This window comes from Tursiops truncatus, chromosome 16, assembly GCF_011762595.2.
Source record: "Tursiops truncatus isolate mTurTru1 chromosome 16, mTurTru1.mat.Y, whole genome shotgun sequence".
NCBI classification, from domain to species: Eukaryota; Metazoa; Chordata; class Mammalia; order Artiodactyla; family Delphinidae; genus Tursiops; species Tursiops truncatus.
In genome coordinates, this window is record NC_047049.1 from 16,738,099 (window position 1) to 16,757,475 (window position 19,377).

General features: G+C 46.7%; 1 protein-coding gene across 34 annotated transcripts in view; it reads right to left on the reverse strand.

The window, feature by feature from the left end:
* Positions 1–5,789: 5,789 nt before the first annotated feature.
* The window catches only part of TCF7L2 (transcription factor 7 like 2), a 196,685-nt gene continuing 183,097 nt past the window's right edge, over positions 5,790–19,377 (reverse strand). For 12 of the 34 annotated variants that reach the window (XM_033841481.2, XM_033841480.2, XM_033841484.2 and 9 more), the window contains 4 exons: positions 15,518–15,566; positions 14,870–14,920; positions 13,471–13,543; positions 5,790–7,928 (listed from right to left, as the gene is read on the reverse strand). In XM_033841481.2, the coding sequence (XP_033697372.1) occupies positions 7,523–7,928; positions 13,471–13,543; positions 14,870–14,920; positions 15,518–15,566 (579 nt within the window). In that variant the 3' untranslated portion in view covers positions 5,790–7,522. Of the gene's footprint in view, positions 7,929–12,778; positions 12,853–13,470; positions 13,544–14,869; positions 14,921–15,513; positions 15,567–19,377 lie in introns of those variants that run through there. The other 22 variants (XM_033841505.2, XM_033841511.2, XM_033841509.2 and 19 more) reach the window with 7 other exon arrangements.

Consider the following 19,377-nt stretch of genomic DNA (forward strand, 5'->3'; position numbering starts at 1 on the left):
CTGGCGCGGCCAAATAAATACATTTTTTAAAAAACAAAATAGTGCAATCTATGTAATTATTAACTGTCTTTATTATTATTACATGCACAGGAACCAGAATGAGAAAAAAAACTTCTGCACACAGGGAGGGAAAGAACCCTGTGATATCATAACCAAAGCCTCTCCCAAGGCCATGAATCAAACTAGCTCCGTCCTCTGCCTCTCCCCAGCTACTCAGATGGTCTGTGACTTCATGAGGAGGAGTACAGCATGGTATTTAGCCGTGCAGGCTCCTGAGTCGGGCTGCCTTGGGTTAAATCCTGGGCTCACTACTTCCCAGATATGTGTCTTTGAGAAAGCCACTTACCCGCGCTAAGCCTCACTTTCTACACTTGTGAAATGAACATAAAAGCAATGTCAATTCCAATGAGGATTAAATGAGGAAACACAGGTAGAGTTTTTAGCACATCCTCTGGTCATTATCCTCATATGAAGCCACTTTCCAGGTGAGTGGCTTGCCCAGGCCTCAGGAATGTTTGCGGCCCCTTTCCTTAAAGGCTGTCTTGTTAAGATGATGCAGGACTGAGCTCAAAGGGAAAAAAACAGAGACCAACCTGACTCCTCCCAGATCTATGTGCCAGTTCCTAGAACAGTACCTGGTGCAAATTGGTGCTCAAAAAATAGTTGTTAAATGAATGAATGAATCAAGGAATCAATGTGCTTACAGCTCCCATCAAGTGCGCTCACAAAATGCCAGCTTTAAAAAAACCCACGCTGGGCTTCCCTGGTGGCGCAGTGGTTGAGCGTCCGCCTGCCGATGCAGGGGACGCGGGTTTGTGCCCCGGTCCGGGAAGATCCCACATGCCGCAAAGTGGCTGGGCCCATGAGCCATGGCCGCTGAGCCTGCGCGTCCGGAGCCTGTGCTCCGCAACGGGAGAGGCCACAGCAGTGAGAGGCCCGCGTACCGCAAAAAACAAACAAACAAACAAAAAAAAACCATGCTCCAGGCTCAGAATTCACTAGTGTTGCCCGTCATACCCACACCAGGATTCACCCAGGCTTCTGCCATTGGCACACACCTGGGAATGCTGAGCCAGATGTGAAATGGGAGAGGAGGACGCCAACTCCAGATGGGAACCCTCTAGAGAACCAAGCCTCTGGCCTCGTTTATTAGCGATTCCCAGCTCCGGTTTCTGGCACTTGCCTTGAGGCCCAAGAGACTTTTAGGCTCTTAGCTTCTTTCCAAAGGGCTTTAATTAAAACATATTTACATACCACAGAAAGCATGCCAGCCACGGCTGCGGTGCCCCAAGAGGTAGAAAAAATATTCATGGGGTCATTAAGTCCCAGGTTAGGTGAATGACTGACTATGGGTAGTCACAGCGTCCCAGGCCCGTGGTCCCTCGACTCCACAACGGGGACATGTCTTCCACATCCAGATCTCTTTTATTCTCTAACCTGGGTTTAAAGACCCGGACTAGCAGAATCCCAAGGAGAAATGAGGAAAACAAATAATTATGACTGACCTTCTGCTTTTGTGATAATAATAAACACTATGATTTACTATTCCAGGCACTCTGCATTCTAGCCCTCACAAGAATCTGTCAAAATGACACTTATCATGTTGACAAAATGACATATTGTCACTACGTGTTAGCTGAAGAAAGAGAGGCTCAGAGAGATGAAGGCATTACCCAAGGACACACAGTGAGGGAGTCAGACGGAGGATTCCCCAAGCTCAGGTTCATGCCACTGCTCCCAGGCGCTTCCTCTCTTCACACCCTGGGTCCAGACAAAAGGCCCTCTGACCCTACATGCATTCACATCATCAGAATAAAAAGTGAACCTTCCACTACCTGAAATGGAAAACCACCTACTGTAATAATCACTTTCAGCACAGATTTGTCCAAAACCACCACCGACACTGGAACAACTGTCCATTGTGGAGGATCCTGTGCTAAGACTCTGCAATCGTCCCAGAATTGGCAAATGCCTCTGGAGTGGGCTGAAGGGTAGCCCCCTAAAATATATGTCCATATCCCAATCCTAGAACCTGTGAATATTATTTTATATGACGGAAGATGTGATTAAGTTAAGGACCTAGAAAGAAGCGTCTCATCCAGGATCATCCAGGGGTCCCAAACACAATCACACGTATCCTTAGAAGAGAGGGGCAGAGGGACTTTCAGGACAGAGGCAGAGGAGGCAGCGATGTGAAGATGGAAGCAGAGGTCTGAGTGATGTGGCTACAGGACAAGGAACACCCAGGACTGTAGACAGCCACCAGAAGCTGGAAGAGGCTCCAGACATCTGGAGAAAGCACGCACTGGCTCTCGGACTTCTGGCCTCCCGAGCTGTGAGAGCTATTGCTTGAAGCCACCAACTTTGTGTTACTCCGTTACAGCAGCCACAGGTAACTAATACACCCTCCTAACATGCAAACTTCCTTGGCCAGGTCCCAACAGAGGTCAGGAATGATACGGCTCAGAGATGAGGTTATGGGCTCCTAGATGTTGTCTTAGGGTCCCTTAGCAACAAAAAATCCACAGATCCTTTTCATGGATGAACTAGAAAGATGTTCAGTTCGAAAATAAACCTCCCGAGGTAGGAAGAAACCAAACCGATGTCAAGAAGAGAGTTGAGGGACTTCCCTGGTGGCGCAGTGGTTAAGAATCCGCCTGCCGCCTGGAGATGGAAACAACCTAAGTGTCCACCAACAGATGAATGGATAAAGAAGATGTGGCACATATATACAATGGAATACTACTCAGCCATAAAAAGAAACGAAATTGAGTTATTTGTAATGAGGTGGATGGACCTGGAGTCTGTCATACATAGTGAAGTAAGTCAGAAAGAGAGAGACAGGTACCGTATGCTAACATATATATATGGAATTTAAAAAAAAAAATGTCATGAAGAACCTAGGGGTAAGACAGGAATAAAGACACAGACCTACTAGAGAATGGACTTGAGGATATGGGGAGGGGGAAGGGTAAGCTGTGATGAGGCGAGAGAGTGGCATGGACATATATACACTACCAAACGTAAGGTAGCTAGCTAGTGGGAAGCAGCCACATAGCACAGGGAGATCAGCTCGGTGCTTTGTGACTACCTGGAGTGGTGGGATAGGGAGGGTGGGAGGGAGGAGACATGGGAACGTATGTATATGTATAACTGATTCACTTTGTTATAAAGCAGAAACTAACACACCGTTGTAAAGCAATTATACTCCAGTAAAGATGTAAAAAAAAAAAAAAATCTGCCTGCCAATGCAGGGGACACGGGTTCGAGCCCCGGCCTGGGAAGATCCCACATGCCGTGGAGCAACGAAGCCCGTGCGCCACAACTACTGAGCCCGCGCTCTAGAGCCCAAGAGCCACTACTGAGCCCGCGTGCCACAACTACTGAAGCCCGTGTGCCTAGAGCCCGTGCTCTGCAACGAAGAGTAGCCCCCGCTCGCCACAGCTAGAGAAAGCCCGTGTGCAGCAATGAAGACACAGTGCTGCCAAATATAAATAAATAAATAAATTTATTTTTAAAAAAAGAAGAAGAGTTGAGGCCCAAAGACTCGGCCTGCCGTTTGACTGGAACCCGAGCTGTGCAGAATTAGACAAGCTTGGGGGAAAAGGAAGCTCCATATTAGGGTGGAGAGAAGATCCCCAAAGCATTGCTCAAATGTTCTAGAGCAGTAAGCACATGGCTAGGTGATCCGCATTTTGAATTTTAGGAAGAGATCTGTACTCAGGCTGGCTGATGATGGAGGAACAGCAACCCCTTCCAGCTGGCGTTTTCGGCCTCTGTAACAAGGGCAATGACTTATACTCCAGCATGGCTGAAAGGATTAAGGAAGTAACTTGAGACCTTGGAAGTTCTGAGAACACAAACTCTGGAAGCATTATGGGAAGTTTCTATTCTTCTGCTTCCCGCAACACAGGTGTGGAGTTGGCCAACCTCGTTCATTCCTTCCCCCAATATGTATGGTGCACCCTCAATGTGCCAGGCACTGAAACAGAACCCTAGTATAAAACAGAGATCACCAGAGCCACAATCCTGCTCTCCTGGGGGGTTCCCTAGAGCAATGGGTCTAAACTGGGTGTTATTTTGCCCCCTAGGGGGCATCTGGCAACGTCTGGAGACATTTCTGGTTGTCATGACTGGTGGGAAGGGGGTGCTTCTGGCATCTCGTGGGTAGAGACCAGGGATGCTAACACCCTACAGTGCATAGGACAGTCCCCCACAGCAAAGAATGATCCAGTCCCAAAGGTCCACAGAACCGAGCGGTGTTATTAGTGGCCTAACAAGGCCACCCCCATTGACACGATGGCGGATGAGAATGTTAATGACAGGGAAAGACAGGAAGCTGAAAGATCACAGACACCATCACTATCATCTACGTGGAGACCGGAAGGTTGAGGAATGAGGCTGCAGGAGCAGAGCAGACCTTCCAGGCAGAGGGCAACTGCATCTTTGAAAGCAGAAGGGCAAAAATGCTTTTAGGGGAAAGCGAGTGTGTGCTGCAGAGGGGGTTGGAACAAACAAGGAAGCCATCCAAAGGATCATCCCATCACTCCATGTGGGAGAAGGACCATCTTTACTACGCAAGGGGGCATAATTTGCTATCAAGAGCATGGGTTTGGAGTCAGGGCTGAATTTAAATCCCAGCTCCACCACCCTACAGGCTGTGTGGTTTTGGACAAGACACACACTCCGAGTTCCCAAACCCAGTTTTAGAAAATAAAGCAGAGAGTGGAGGGGGAGGATAATATCTACCTCAGGGGGTAGGCGTTAGGATGAAATGAGAAAATGCCCATCAGTGGCTTAGCACACTGCCACAAAGAACAGATATTGTCATTTGTGTTTTCAAAAGTCACTCTGGTCCCAGCGTGCAAAATAAAATGGGGAAGGACAACCAGAATCACTCCTTCCCGGGAATACAAAGCAAATGAAAACAAAATATCAAGATTTTACAGAACAAAACTCACCTTGAGCAAAGCAGAGCTTCCAAGAAAAGTCCTTAAGGACAACACCATGTAACCGTATGTAACAAGGGCAGTGACACACACAGCTTCCGTGCCCAATGAAATCACGTCCTTTGCAGGTGAGGCTGTCCAGATATGTGGAACCACGTATGCCTCCATCCATCCATCCATCCGTCCGTCCTAGCCAGCGTGAGGAATGAATGCAGTGGAAACCTTAGGAAGATCTTTACTGTGGCCCCTGGTTGACGATGGGGATGAACGCGCACCCCGGCCAGGGGAGAGCCCTGAACTTGAGTCTCAGGGATGGCAAGAGTCCTCCACGCAAACTTGTAATGGAAGCACCTTGATCCAATTTTCTAAAAACCTTCTTGCTTAACAACTGCTCACCCTGGCATCGCTCCCTGCATGTTAATTCTTAGAAAGAAATAAGGATACTTTCACATCAATGATCCTTGAAATGGCAATGATGTGGTTTCTTAAATCCCCTCCTGGCGAACTAAGTCTCATGAACCGGAATGAAATCATTTCTGCTTGATACTCTGGGAGGGCCGACTGAGATACATCCGAGTGACAGTCTTACAGCCAGAAGAGTGATATTTGCTTTCAGAAATGAACTAATCAGGTACATAAAGTGTGGCAAACGGACACTAAGAATGGGGGCAGGGGGCAGGTGGAAAGCAACCCCTCATAAGAGTTCAAGGCCCCTTTCTGGTATCCAAGTCACCACCCACCACCCATACCAACCACGGGGTCTCAAGTTCCAGCTTGGGAAAACATTTCTCTTGGTTAAGGCGGATCCAGCTTCCCCAGAAATAAAAGCCAAACTACAGAAACAAGTGACCAGCCTTTATCTGCACTAAGTTGCTTTTATTAATCCAGAACGGCATGCTACAGATACTGTACAGCATGAACATTTATTCATTACAAAAATGGCTTCCAAACCATTAAAAATGAAATTGGAATAAGAGCATAAAACGGAACAGTAACATCACAACTGTTAGGAAACATTCAAAGTATTCACAAAAAATGTTATAGTTAGCATTTTAATAAACCAGAGAAAAATCGGAGACAGTTTTACAATCGCTTCATGTCAACTACAATGGCACTGAATGAACAGGTTTCAGCTTTATACAGCATTTTGTAACATCAACATGCCTAGGTTTTTTTTATTTTTAAAGTTTGCTACCTACTTGTATGTCATACGTGTACATAAAAGCGGCAGCTGGTTTTTCCTTTAAGAGTAATCTAATATACAGAATTTTTGGCCCTTAAGGGTTTATACCTCTTCATTTAAAATGCTTTCTGGACAATCTGCTACCAAACACATCTTGTTATAGGTGACATTAAAACTACATACAAATCTACCTATGTAACATCACAGCAAAACATGATGAACAAAAATTACAGCATCAAAAGAGAGAGAAAGCTAAAGTCACTGAGAATTTTGGCACATAAAGTTTTGCACACGGTCAGTCCATGTCCTCAGGGTGCAGGGCGCTCGCCTGCGAGTTCACAGGGGAAACGGGATAATTTCCACTGTTGCTCGTACAGCGTCGCTAAAATTCCCTCACTAATTTTCAAGTCTTGTTTTACATAATGGCTTTTAAAGCAACTTTTGTTAATGCTACTGATCCTTTAATGCAACTATTAATGTCCATTTGGCGGCATCTGGGTTTCATACGGCAAAAAAAAAAAAAAAAAAAAAAATGTCCAAAAGGGAAACAAAAAATATATATATACACATTTTATATATAAACTTAAAAACCTTGTACAAATGAGTTGTTATATATAAGATGCTTATGCTAAGGGGAAAAAAACTTTATACAGTTTCAAGAAAAAGGAAAACATATTTTAAAAGGGACAACGTACAGGTTTGACAAGCAACCTCTAAAGCAATAAATACTACTGGTCCAACAGCGTTGTGATTCCATTAATTGTTGAATAGCATCCCCCTCCCCCCAAAAGAACAACACCATGGAACAAGGTATATTAACACATTTTAACCCTTTGTTTCTGTACATTTAAACAATAACAAGTAACATCACAATAAAAGTTGTTTCACACAGGAAAAAAAAAAAAGTAAATGGCACTGCATTCATTGTGCCCTTATGGTTTAAAAACCAGATGGAAAATGATTGGTTCGCAAGCTCGTATTTAATACAAATAATACAGAACCAACTCCTTTTGGAGGGCTGCTTCAAAATTGCTTCTTTTTTTTCCTTTTTGTTTTTTAATCAGTCTTTTAAAACTAAGCTATCCGAACTACATAACAGTTATGTATATATATATATTTTTTAAACGCTACAAAGACTTTAAACAGCTGTTGATAAAAATTTTGGTAGAATCATGAGGTTCTTCTCTCATCTACATATTTAAAAGGAGAAATTGAAATAAGAATGGGTCAAATATTGACCAATGAACTCGATAAACATTAACTAATGTAGCCACGTGGCACAAACGGAAAAGAGGACAAAACAAAAACCTGGCAGAAGGGGGCGCGGCAAATAAAGAAAAGCAGAACGCAACACTCCACAAAAGAGCAACCGGAGCTGAGGAAGGTAAAGCTATTCTAAAGACTTGGTGACGAGGGAGAGCGGCTGCGGCTGCGTCCCGGCCAGAGAGCCGTGGGAATGTAAGGAAGATGTCGACGGCTGCGCCAGGGATGAGGGAGGGATGGCGGGAGGCAGGTCCAGGGCCCCGTTGGCACAGAGGGCGGGGGCCTTGCCGTGGGCGGCCTCGGCAAGCAGAAGGGCGGGCGGCGGAGGCATCATGGGCAGGTGGGCCAGGGGATCGGGCTTCAGGGACAGCGAGAGAGGCTGGGTCTGCTCAGTCTGTGACTTGGCGTCTTGGGGAGGGGAGCCTAGCAGGTTGGGGGAGGAAGGAGGCGAGTCTAGTAAGCTTCCATCTGAAGAGGGTGGACTGAGGCAGCTGCCTTCACCTTGTATGTAGCGAACGCACTTTTTTTTTCTCCTAGAAACAGGGGAAGAGAGTTATCTGTGAATAAAGGGCAAAGATGCCGCGGGAGAGAGTTCTCTAATGCTCAGAGCCGAGGTGACGTCACCTAGCGGATGCCCTGCGGAGGCACGCCCAGCGGCCAGGGGACGATTACAGTCACGCTGGGGTGCCGCGCTCACTGAGCTAAGCCTGCTCCAGCAAACCGAGCATGTCAGACCACAGAACTCCCTACCTACCTGCTTCCCCTGCCCCCACTAAATACCCAGCGCCCCACCCGTGCCCAAATACAAGCCAGCAAGCGAAAGGGTACCACCTGTAGGCGGCGGCACAGATTTGCCAGAAGGTGGCTAGGTGCAAACTGAGGTGAACTCAAAAGTTTGTTATTTCTCTTTTGGCTTAGACACGCCCTCACTCCCCATCATAACCACCCTCCTCCATTTCCACCACTACCATCCCTACCCCGCCAATGGAGTGTGTGTGAGTGTGAGTGTGAGTGTGTGTGTGTGTGTGAGAGAAAGAAAAAGACAGAGCTCCCACCCCAGGCGCCTCGTATCAATCTGAAACTCTCAAAATGCTGACTGTTGAGCCCACAGAGCTGAAGGCAGTGCTAGCAAGAGGCTTAAAGGTTTTAACCCGTCACCATCACCACCATTACCACCATCACCACCACCATCACCACCACCACCACCACCACCACCACCACCACCACCAGAGGCTGCTGGCGCCCAGAGAGTTTTTGGGCTTGTCTGTTAAGAACCACACCAAATCAAGAGAGGTCAGAATCGGGGTGGGGTTGAGGGGGGGAGGGGTGGGGGAACGAAAAGAAAATCAAATAAACTCAAAAAGAAAACAAAAACAAAAAATAAAAAACCAAAACAAAAAAACCACCAAAAAACAGGTAGAAGAGGATAAACAAAGGTGGGGGAGGGGGAAGAATAAGAAAAACAGAAAATGATCCAAAGGAACGAGAATAACTGGTTGTATGGCCTGCAGGTTGTGGATTAAATTATGATTCAAACTTGATTTTTTTTTTTTTTAAGATTTGGGGTCTTCCCCTCCCCCACCCCATAGTGAGAAGGCTAGAAGGAGAGACAGTGAGGATGGGACGGAGGGGCATCCTGCCCTGGTCCACATGCCGGGGCCAGTGAATGGAGGGTACAGCCTGTCACAAGGAAGTGATGACAAAGAAGAAGTACCAGGGAATCACAGCATGGACCTTGTTGAATGGGGGTCGTCAGGATTAGGGTTTAAACCAGAAAGACTAATTTTGCCCTGCACCAAAACGAGAATCTCCCCTCTCCATTTCCTGTTTATGTAAGAAATAGGAATGAGAATTTCAGAGCCTCTCTTGCTTATCATCTAAAGTTGGGGACATCCATTCAAGACATTAAGCGTGTGACCTCAAAGCTTCTCCTATTATTCATCCCAGTCTGATGGGATAATATTTGGTAGGAAGAGTGATCCTGGCGATCAACCCCACACGTGCTATAAAAGTAATGCAGATACAGGGAATGTGCTGATCTAAGGAGAATACAGTCAGAACTACAGCTGATAACGCTCTGTCTGTAAGCGCCGGCTGGCTTCCGGTCATGGGAAAGCAACTAAGATGCTGCCTGGTTGAAGGCAACCACTGTCAGATGTCACTGGCCTTTGAAAGGAAGTGGGTGTAATGAGTTTCTCCTTGGTTCTGTGCCCCAGAGCTGTCTGATGATGCCCCTCGGTGCGTGGGCTGTGGACTCCGCAAGATGGCAGGAGGGGGGGGTGTGTGAAAGGGCACATGCTCAGCCCTTCCTGACTCCCAGAGGCCAAGACCCACCGGACTGGTGGCCTCAGGGTCTATCCATCCCTGCTCTGGGTCCAAAGGAACTCTAGGAAAGCAAGGGCAGCGCCCCCCTTCACCTTCAATTTGACAAGGTTCCTTTTTCTCCTCTGGGATAGACTAAAATAGACTGTGGGTTCTGCTCCCGTCCCAGAAACTCAAGACAAATAATTAAGCCTCTCAGAGTTTTAAACCACCTTAGCCTGCAGATCAAAACATGCTCAAAAAACTATGTCCATGCATTTTAAAAACGGGAGAAGAAAGGGGGTGGGGTGGGGGGCATAAGCAAAACTGAGAAAGCAACAGGGACAAATGGGAGAGAGGACAGGGACAAATGAGAGAAAGAGGGGAAAAAAATAACAGGAAACAAGGGAATGACATCCAGCAGCGTTCCATGCTATATTAGGGCAGAGTGAAAAAGATGGGAAAAGCAACTTGGTGGGCTCAAAACAGAATCTTGTTAAAATGTCCTCAAATGTCAAATAAAATTAGAAACCCTGCGCAGGGAGTGAGGAGCCCTGATTGGCTAGGAGCGTTTCTGGTGCGCCCCTCCCCCCTCCTGCCCTCCTCATGATAGGACGTTTCCGTGGTCGTGGGGATGAGTGGGGGCATCTGAACACGGGACACGAAGACTATGTTGACAGGGCGACCGCTCCTTCTAAGAGGTGGCGGAGCAGACGGCAGTGGAACACGTCCATTTCGGACAGGCCAGAAAATGCCTCGTTTTGCAACTTCCTTTTTTTTTAAGCACTTACTGATTTAGCATCAAGCTAGATCCTGGCAAAGTCAAGAAGAAACATTGAGGAAAAAAGGGACAAACCCCATTCTCTTACCCTCCCCCACCTACGCTCCTTCTCCCAGCAAGGGGTGGCCCCTTAAAAATCCATTTTTAGCTTCTTATGGATTCACTCTGAAAGGAAAGTAAGAGCTCTTCCTGACCCTATTTTGGAATTAGGCACTTAAAGGAGCAGAAACGCATGTGCTAAAGCTTTCAGAGTACGAAACGATATCCCCAACAGAGGAAGAAGGGCCCCACGGAAGGTCTAAGGGCGCTGAGGCGGGAAAGAGGAAGGATGGTGCTAAGGAGAGAGGAAGGACCTCTGAGCACCTGCGCTGCCACACTGACAGCTGCCCCCCCGCCCCCAAGCTGCACTTTAGAGAACCATGTTGATGAAGCAGCTCCGAAGGCTTGGGGTGGTTTGTTTTTGTTCTGTGAAAATGTCATGAAAATTCTCGTTTCTGAGGAAGATTCCACACTCCGCTTTAAGCAAGGTGCAGCTGGGTGTGAGAAAGGACTGTCTGTCTGGTCAATGTTGGTCATGATTAACTTTCATCCCCCAAAGTGCCAAGTCTAACTTGCAGTTACCTGCTTCCAAAGCAGAAAAAGGGACTCGTAAGCCACCACTCGCCTCCCACAAAATAAAATACACAAACCAGGCAACAAAGCACATTGCGAGGGGCGCACGATGGTGTCGGCCATGTGTTTCTACAGAGCGTGAGAAACCCTCCCTTAGGAGTGGGCATTGCAATCAGCTAACCCTTCACCGCGGCAGGCGTCTCAGAGCAGGATTCCGTAGCTAATTAACTTCCCACTCAGCGCAAAGAACAATCTGACACAAATTCACCGCCTAGATAGGGTCGGCAGAGTTCCCATCTTCCAGGCCAGCCCTAATGAAATGCCTAACACCCTCCACCAACTGCATCGTGAAACTTTTCTGTTGCACAGACAAGACCCCGGGACTGCGTGGCAAGGCCACCTGTCACCTCCGTGGGCACGGTCAACTCATAGAATGGGGGGGGTCCCTCTCTCGCTGGACATGCACCCAAGGCCCCCCGGTCCTCCATCAATGGGCATGAGGGTCGCCTGTGGAGGGCAGCCTCTGTCAAGACAGACTCTCGGGCCCTCTCTCTCCCCTCAACGCTTGCTCAACGCGAAGCACTTCGCCCATGTCTCGTCAGGCGTCAGGGGAGGGGAAGAGACACAGGAGACTGGTGGGCATGCACGTAATGGAATGGACATCTGAGCTAACGTCTAAACACGGAACACATGGCAGGGCGTGGAGGAGAGGGACACGTGACAAGGGAGGCACTACAGACAGGGGAGCGTGTTTGGGTGTTGAGATACCTACCATCATAATATTCCAAATTCAAAGACTGCTTGTATCAGAACAAAGAAACAACAAATTTAACCAAAGGTGGTCATTAAAGGAAAGGAAATGAGACAGGAACTAGTTGGTATCCCTCCACCAAGAAGGAAGTACCTACACCTTCACCTTCCCTGAAATTACAGGTTGGATGGAACCTGCAGGTGGAACACAGGCGTTTAATTTGGACTCTCCTGATTCACTTTGGAACCAGTGCTCTCTCTGTCTCTCTAGATATATGTATAGAAATATATTTTTCATTCTGCAGGCTACCAGCACTGCAGTACGTGACTGCACGACTCACTGCTTGCAGCCCTGCAGCTGGTGCATGCCGTTCAATGCCACGCTTCTTTTCAGCACTGTAAAACAATGTCAGCTAACCAAGCTCCTCTGTCCAGAGACGTGGTTTTGAAACAGAAAACAAACAAAAAAACAAAACGAAACCAAAAAAAGCCTGCCCCAGAGCCCTTCTCCAAGTGCCTGGACTCCAAGTGCATGGGAATGCTACTGCTGCCAATTTGAGCTCATTGAAACCTCGGGACATGGTGGCGCTCTCTCTGTCCTGCAGACACGCCACGGAAGCACTGACAGGGCCGGGCCAGTTCCAGAATGCTGGCTTTCAAAGCAAAAGGGTAAGTGCCCGTCCTGGTCTGTGAGGGCTGTGGTCTAGGTCCTACCACCAGGGATATGTTATTTGTAAGAGCAGGGGAAAGAGAGAAAGAGAAAAGTAGGGAGAGGACACGGCATAAAATTAGCAAGGAAATTTTGAAGAATGAGGATCATTAGTCATTGATACCAGCGGGGAAGTAGATAGGAATGAGGTCAAAATATATTGACACACTAAGGTACCAGAAGGACAGAATGCTTTGATTTTTCCCAAAGGCCTCGCAGTAGGGAATATACCTGCACGGTTTGCACCATAAAGTCTGTCGGTCAAGCCCGAACAGTGCCCGACACTTCTTTGGAGTATTTGCATCTGTTAGCATAAGGTAAACACAAAAAATACAACACAATGGTGGGTCGTGCTCAGTTGGATGTGAAATCTCAGCTACAGCTGACTTGTCTTCGCTATCATCTCGGTTCTATTTGACTGTCTTCCCTCACCAAGGACATGAAAGGAAAGGACTTCTATGCATCGAAAGAAAAAAAATAAAATAAAACGATAAAACACAAAGAAAAAAACAACAACCAGAAACCAAAAAACAACAAGGAAAAAATAAAAACAGAGAGAGAAGAGGAGGGGAAAAGGTGACGTTATTTGCTTCTACCTAGGCCAGGCATACGATGGATGTCACTGAGCCCCCATCCTGGGCTGTCGGGAGGAAGGGGCTGGCAGGCAACATTCCCTGGGAGGGGGCGCGCTGGGGTTTGCTGTCGCTGACCCGAGGAGGCACGAATGATGCTGTTTTACAGTGGCATTTTGGCTAGCAGCAGCGAGGAGGACAAGCACGTCCCTCACAGAGCAGTGTCCCGCGCCCTCCTGTCTCCTAAGATCCACACACAGAGCTACAAAGCAACAGGCCAGAGAAGGGGGGAAAGGACCAAATAGACCAGCTGCAAACCAGCACAGCGAATCTGGGAAATCTATACACACCTGCAAGGGCCGCACCAGTTATTCTGTTGATCAAGGCCAAAGCGCGCTCGGCATTTCTTAGGAGCGCTCAGGTCTGAATGAGTTCAAGAGAGAAGCGAGCGGAAGAGGAGGACGTGGGAGAGAGGGAGAGGGAGAGGGAGAGGAGAGAAGAGGAAGAGAGAGAGAGAGAGAGAGAGAGAGAGAGGGAGGGAGGGAGGGAGAGAGAGGGAAGGAGAGAGGAGGGGGGAAGAGAAAGATACAAATAAGAAAAAAATAAAAATAAAAAAGGGAATAAATCAATGACCTGGTTACTAATTACATAATATTGACTTTCGTTTTTAACTTTCTTTAATTAAAAAAAAAAAGGTAAAAAAATCACATTCTTATTCAACTTGTGAAATTAGCTGTTGCAAATAAAGCTGCAGTATCCCTTCTTTAAGGACTGTCTCTCCGATTTGGTTTGAACTGATAAAGGGAAGTTAGATACTGAAGAACTAAGTTTTAAATGTTTTTCCTCTTTTGGTTCTGCTTTTTGTTTTTTTCTCTCTCTCTCTCTCTCAATTTGTTTTTCTTAAAGAAGAAAATAAAGCAAAGGAGGGAATTAAGTTTGTCACATGCTTTTTTCTTCTCAGAGTACAACAGTTTAAAAAAGAAAAAAAAAACTACAAATAAAAACAGAACAAAACGAAACAAAACAGAAAGAAATAAAGAAAGAAAGGGGTTGTGGTACTGGGATATTGCAGCTTTTGGAATGTTCGTATTTTCTTTTTGTAAATCTATTTTCATTAATATTAAGAGAGGAACAGATAAAGGTCAACAGGCTGTGTGAATGAGCTGTTAAGAGTTAGTTGGAAGCTCACAGCAGCATTTAAGCAGGTACAGTCAGTGAAATGCTAGTGGATTTGCAAGTTATGAGCAGAAAAGCAAAAGGAAGGAAAGAAAACTAAAATAAAAAAAAGCAAAGGAAAAAATAATCATACTGCGGATGCATGCTTGCGTGAGAAAACTTAGTGGGAGCGATGAAAAAATGCCATTAGATTAAGGAGGTTTATTACTGAATTCCTTCCATTTTGTTGTTGTTGTTGGTTTCTGTTTTTTTTGTTTTTTTTTTACCAGTCTCTTTTAAAGAAATACTGCATATTCAATTTGCACAGTTAGTTCAACTCTAAATCACTGTCATCATGGCTTAAACAACTGTTACGGGAAAAATAAATAAACAAAGCAGAAGTTAAATTAAATTCAAAAAAACAACAAAAGCAACTGAAAAAAAAATCTACCGAAACATACGAAACCGTGTAGATGGTCATTTTAAAGAATGTTCAAAGGTCATACGTGTTTCATGTTAATAAAACTATAATGGCAAGAAAAATTAAAAAAACAGTTTATCAACTATTTTAATGACTCAAAATGACATTAGCACCTGTAATCGGAGGAAGTGAAAGGCAAGGATTTAGGAAACATTCGCTGTGTTCTGAAAAAAAAGAACAAATTATACAAAGCCTTCAAAATGTTTTTGTCGTTGTTTGTAAAAGCCTGGCCTTCTCGAAGGGACCTCTGAGATTGCCTATGCAGTATTTCTAATTTCTTCTAGAGAATGACAAACCTCCTTAATTTAAATTGGGTGCAATTGACCACTGTAAAGGCATGCATCAGAACATTCAGGAACGGCCCAGTTAATATCAAACACTGGCACACACCCCTTCTGCTCCCCTAGCCCCCTCCTTCTCCCTACTCAGACACATACAGAATAAGCAGAGTGTATAAATCCCCGCCTAGGCATGCCTACCGCTCTCCACTTACAAGCTCTGCAGTTATTTTAAAACACATTCCACTAGACTTAACAATGTGCTTTTCATGCAACAATGAATGTTACTAGCTTTAAAAGGGCAGTCATGAAGCAATTAATTAAAATGCATAAACAAAAAGGCTGGCTAAGACAGGTCCCCCCCGCCCCCGCAACAATGTCCTGGCCTTGAATTTCTCCTGCCTCCCCCAGATAGAAGCCTGACATAAAAGAGTGGTCCTCAGAGTACCGCTCCCTTTCTCCATCCTGCTTATTCAAACTTACCATTGGTCTCCCCGGGCTGCTTGTCCCTTTTCCTCTTCTTCTTCTTCCCCTAGATGATGAACAGATGAAACACAGGGAATTATTTCAGGAAGCAGATGGGAGGAGGGCGCCTGGGCTCACCTGGAAGGGAGGCAGGAGGAGAGGCACTGGCTGCCACCTCCATCCGCACCGGCTCCTGAGTGTTTTCCCACCCCCCACCCCCCTTTAATCCAAGCGCCCTGCAACTGTGCTCCAGCTGAAGGAACGCGCGCCCAGCAGAAGAGAAGGGATCAGCGGGGCAGAGAGGAAAGACCTCTTTCCCGATACGTCTATGTCCATCCTCAGACCTGACCCCGAGTATCCATAAAAGGGGAGAGGAGAACTGGATGGCGAAGATTCGGGGAGGTGTGGAGAAACGGGGCTGGAAGTGGCCCAAGAGCCTGGGGACAAATGAACGACACTGAGATGGCTGTGAGAGCCTCCTTGCCCCACGCAAAGCTCTTCTTAAGGCCAAATGGTCCTCGTTCGGAATCAAAACATAAAAGCCTCAGTACGGGATTTTCTTGGCACTGTAGCGTGGGCCTTGGTTTTAACGACGGAAGGGGAGAAAAGAGGTGAAACAGAGCCAGAAACCATCTGAGCTGCTTTTCAAACTGCCGAGTGGACACCCATAAAGGGGAACATCCAGCTCTCGCCATTTTCCACTTACGTAACGACTATAATACTCTTAGTAATAACAGCTCCCATTTACTGATCACATACTATGTGCCAGACATGATTCTAAGTGTGCTATTCCTAGTGACTCATTTATCCTCACACAATCCTATACACCAGGTGTGATCATCGTTCCAATTTTACAGATAAGGACACTGGGGCACAGAGGAGTGCATGCACTCTGCTGAGATGACAGAGCTACCGGATGATGGGGCCACGTGATGGGAACCCGGGCGATCTTGGCTCCACAGCCCTTACCCGCCAGGCTACACCGCCTGCCTATTTACTGCCTTGCCCTCCGAGGAAGGCTCTCAATGGATTACGGGTGATACGCTGCATGGAGTGATTCACACTCTCCAATCTGACCCTCCCTGATATCTTGGCGGTCTGTTCCCGTCTGTGGATTTGGCATGGGAGTAGGGAAGAACTCTGTAGAGGTAACCGCCCCCTTCCAGATCTGAAACTAGTTCTCCCTCACCCCGTTAGCTCCAGTCCCATCCGTAGGAATCAGCTGCCTGGTATATACGAAGCGTCACAAACAAAAGGAACTGGTGGTCTGACATGTCTATTTGTTTCAGAATATCTAAATATTAACCTTTGCCTAAAAGTTCTCAGGGTATGTTGACGTCAACTCAAGAAGAGACAAGAACAGCCACTGGTAGAAAACTCGAGAACCCATAAGGCCCTGTAAGGAGAACCCCAAGGCAGAGATGCCACTGAGCTTCAGATCCAGCTGAGGGCTGAGAACCAACGGTTCTAGAGAAAGCCTCTCAGATCTGGGGGCCTGCGCCTCTTGGGAAATCTCTACGGGCCTTCAGTTCAGTGTTTCCATCGGAAACATTTCATGTTCCTTGGCATCCAGTTAAAAAAAAGAAAAGGAGTTCGTGTGCCTTCTCATGAACCCCAGCAGCCCATCTTCATGTCTGTGTCTCTCCCGTGTCAGGAGCAAAGTACCACCTGGCCATCTTGGAACAGGCAGGAGGGTCTAGTTTCAGTTTATTTAGGAACCTGAAAGAAAATCTCAAGTGGGGCACAGAAACAGTTCAGCTCCAGGTGGTGTCAGCATCCAGGGAGCCAAGGGCTTCCCAGTCATCTGTAATACAGGCCTCACCCACCTCCAATCTCCTGCAATATGTTCTGAAAGGCAGGTGAAAATATCCGCTACCCCTGAGAAACTGTCTGTTTAGGATACATAACTAAGATGTTCATGGCTGAGGAAATGATCATCTAGACTAAAGGCTTCTAGAGGACAGGGACTGTGTTTTAATCGGAAGAGGACATGAAGAAATAAACACTAAGTAGTGAAGGGGGAGATGCATCTCAAGGGAAGCGGCCATCCCATTATCTCGGGGCTCAAGATATGCAAATGGCCTGGGATTTATCGCGTTAACCTAACGGAGAAGAGCTAGAAAGGCAATAACTTCTATTACAAGGCCACGGGTTAGATATCACCATGGGACCAAAATGTTTCTTCTTGTGTTCCAGAATGTACCTAGTCCAACAACCCAAATGTGACTGTTTTACTCAACTCTATTTTGCTAAAATAGTGTATAAAGGCTTCTGTCACCATTGGGCTGGAAAAGCAGGAACGTGAAAGAGGGATAAGGTGATTAGCTGAGAAAAGTTTTTCTACAAGAACCTTGTGAACTTTACAGTACCCAAAGTAATTTATAGAAGCTTCTATTTCAAGTCAGTTTAAAAAGAATACTAACAAGTTCCCACCACAATCAAATCTATAAACAGTTTAACTCTAATTCTTGTTCCACAGACCATTTCCTGGGGGAGGGGAGGAGGGAGGGAGGGAAGGAGGGGGAAGAAAGGAAGGAGAGGGAGGGAGGGAGGAAAGGAGGGCTGTGCGTGTTCAAACTCATGTGTAACGAACCACTGATAAAGGAATCTGACAGTACCCCTTACAAGAGGTAAAGCTCCTAGAGCCCCAAATCCAGATCTACCTCTAAGTCTTTTCAGGGGTTCCCCTATTATACCAAACCTTATCCAAATGTAAAACTGAGCTAAAGTCATTTCAAGCGTCTCGTGAATCTTCTGAAACCTAGAAAGCACTTCACAAAAAACCTTGGGCAATACCTTGTCTGACTCCAGGGAAGTCCATGGCAGCATTCTTTCGAAGCTCTCACAAAGTCAGCTTTGTGCCTTTGTGGAGGTTTCACCCAGCACAACTCCAGGAGGCACCACACACATGGACCACAGTGTAAATGGCACACTCTAAAGTTGTGCAGTGCACGCCCTGCACAGCTGTACGTGAAGGCCCTACTATGACCCAAAATGTCTACTGGGGATAGGATACCTATAGTGTAGCTGAATTCCTCTCTGTGGTACCATTCTAGATTACTCAAAGAATTGGGTCTGTAGCAGGGAGAAGCTGGAGATGAACTCTAAGAACTTCTGACCCGAAACCAGGAAAGCAAGCTGTCCTGAAATGAGACGGCTGTGTATGTGGAGGCTGCAGAGCCTGCCTGCTGCGGGCAATCTCCACCTCGAGGTCAGGTGAGGGCAAGCAGCAAGGCTGTGGGAGAGCATTAACTTTCTTATCCTCTTCCTTTCAGCTCCAGAAGAAAGGCTTCCCCACTGCACACATGCTGAGGACAAATGGAAAGGTCCCAAGCAGTTAAGACCCTGTGCCTGACCATCTGTGAGTGACAAGGGCTCTGAGCAGAGCAAACGTGCCACTGAGAGGTACCAGCACTAATTCCTGTTTCAACTCCCGGGAGGAATACAGTCTAGTGCTGCCAGCTAAAGGCATGGGACCTACGGGGATACGGCTGGCAGCAGTGAGGGAGACACGGGCGTCTCGGTCCTCCCCCACCCACGTGGCAAAGAGCAGAGAAGCGACTGTGTGTTTATAGGGATGAGACTATGAAAAGTGATGAAAACTGCTACTCAGAGCAAGCAGAAGACAGCCCTCACTCAGGACCCACATATCCACGCAGATGGCTGGTAAGTTCTGAGAGAGTTCTGATTTAACTCTGAATCTCCACACCCTGTGTGCACAGTAAGTTCACAATCAGCGATAAATGAATGGATCTCAAGCCACATACACAGAGAGTTTCCTCACCACGGATGACGGCCAGGGGAGAGCTAGGTCAGGGAGCACTGATGGGCAGAAGAATCACCCACGGCTCTGTGCCACTGACAAGAAAGAACTGGGA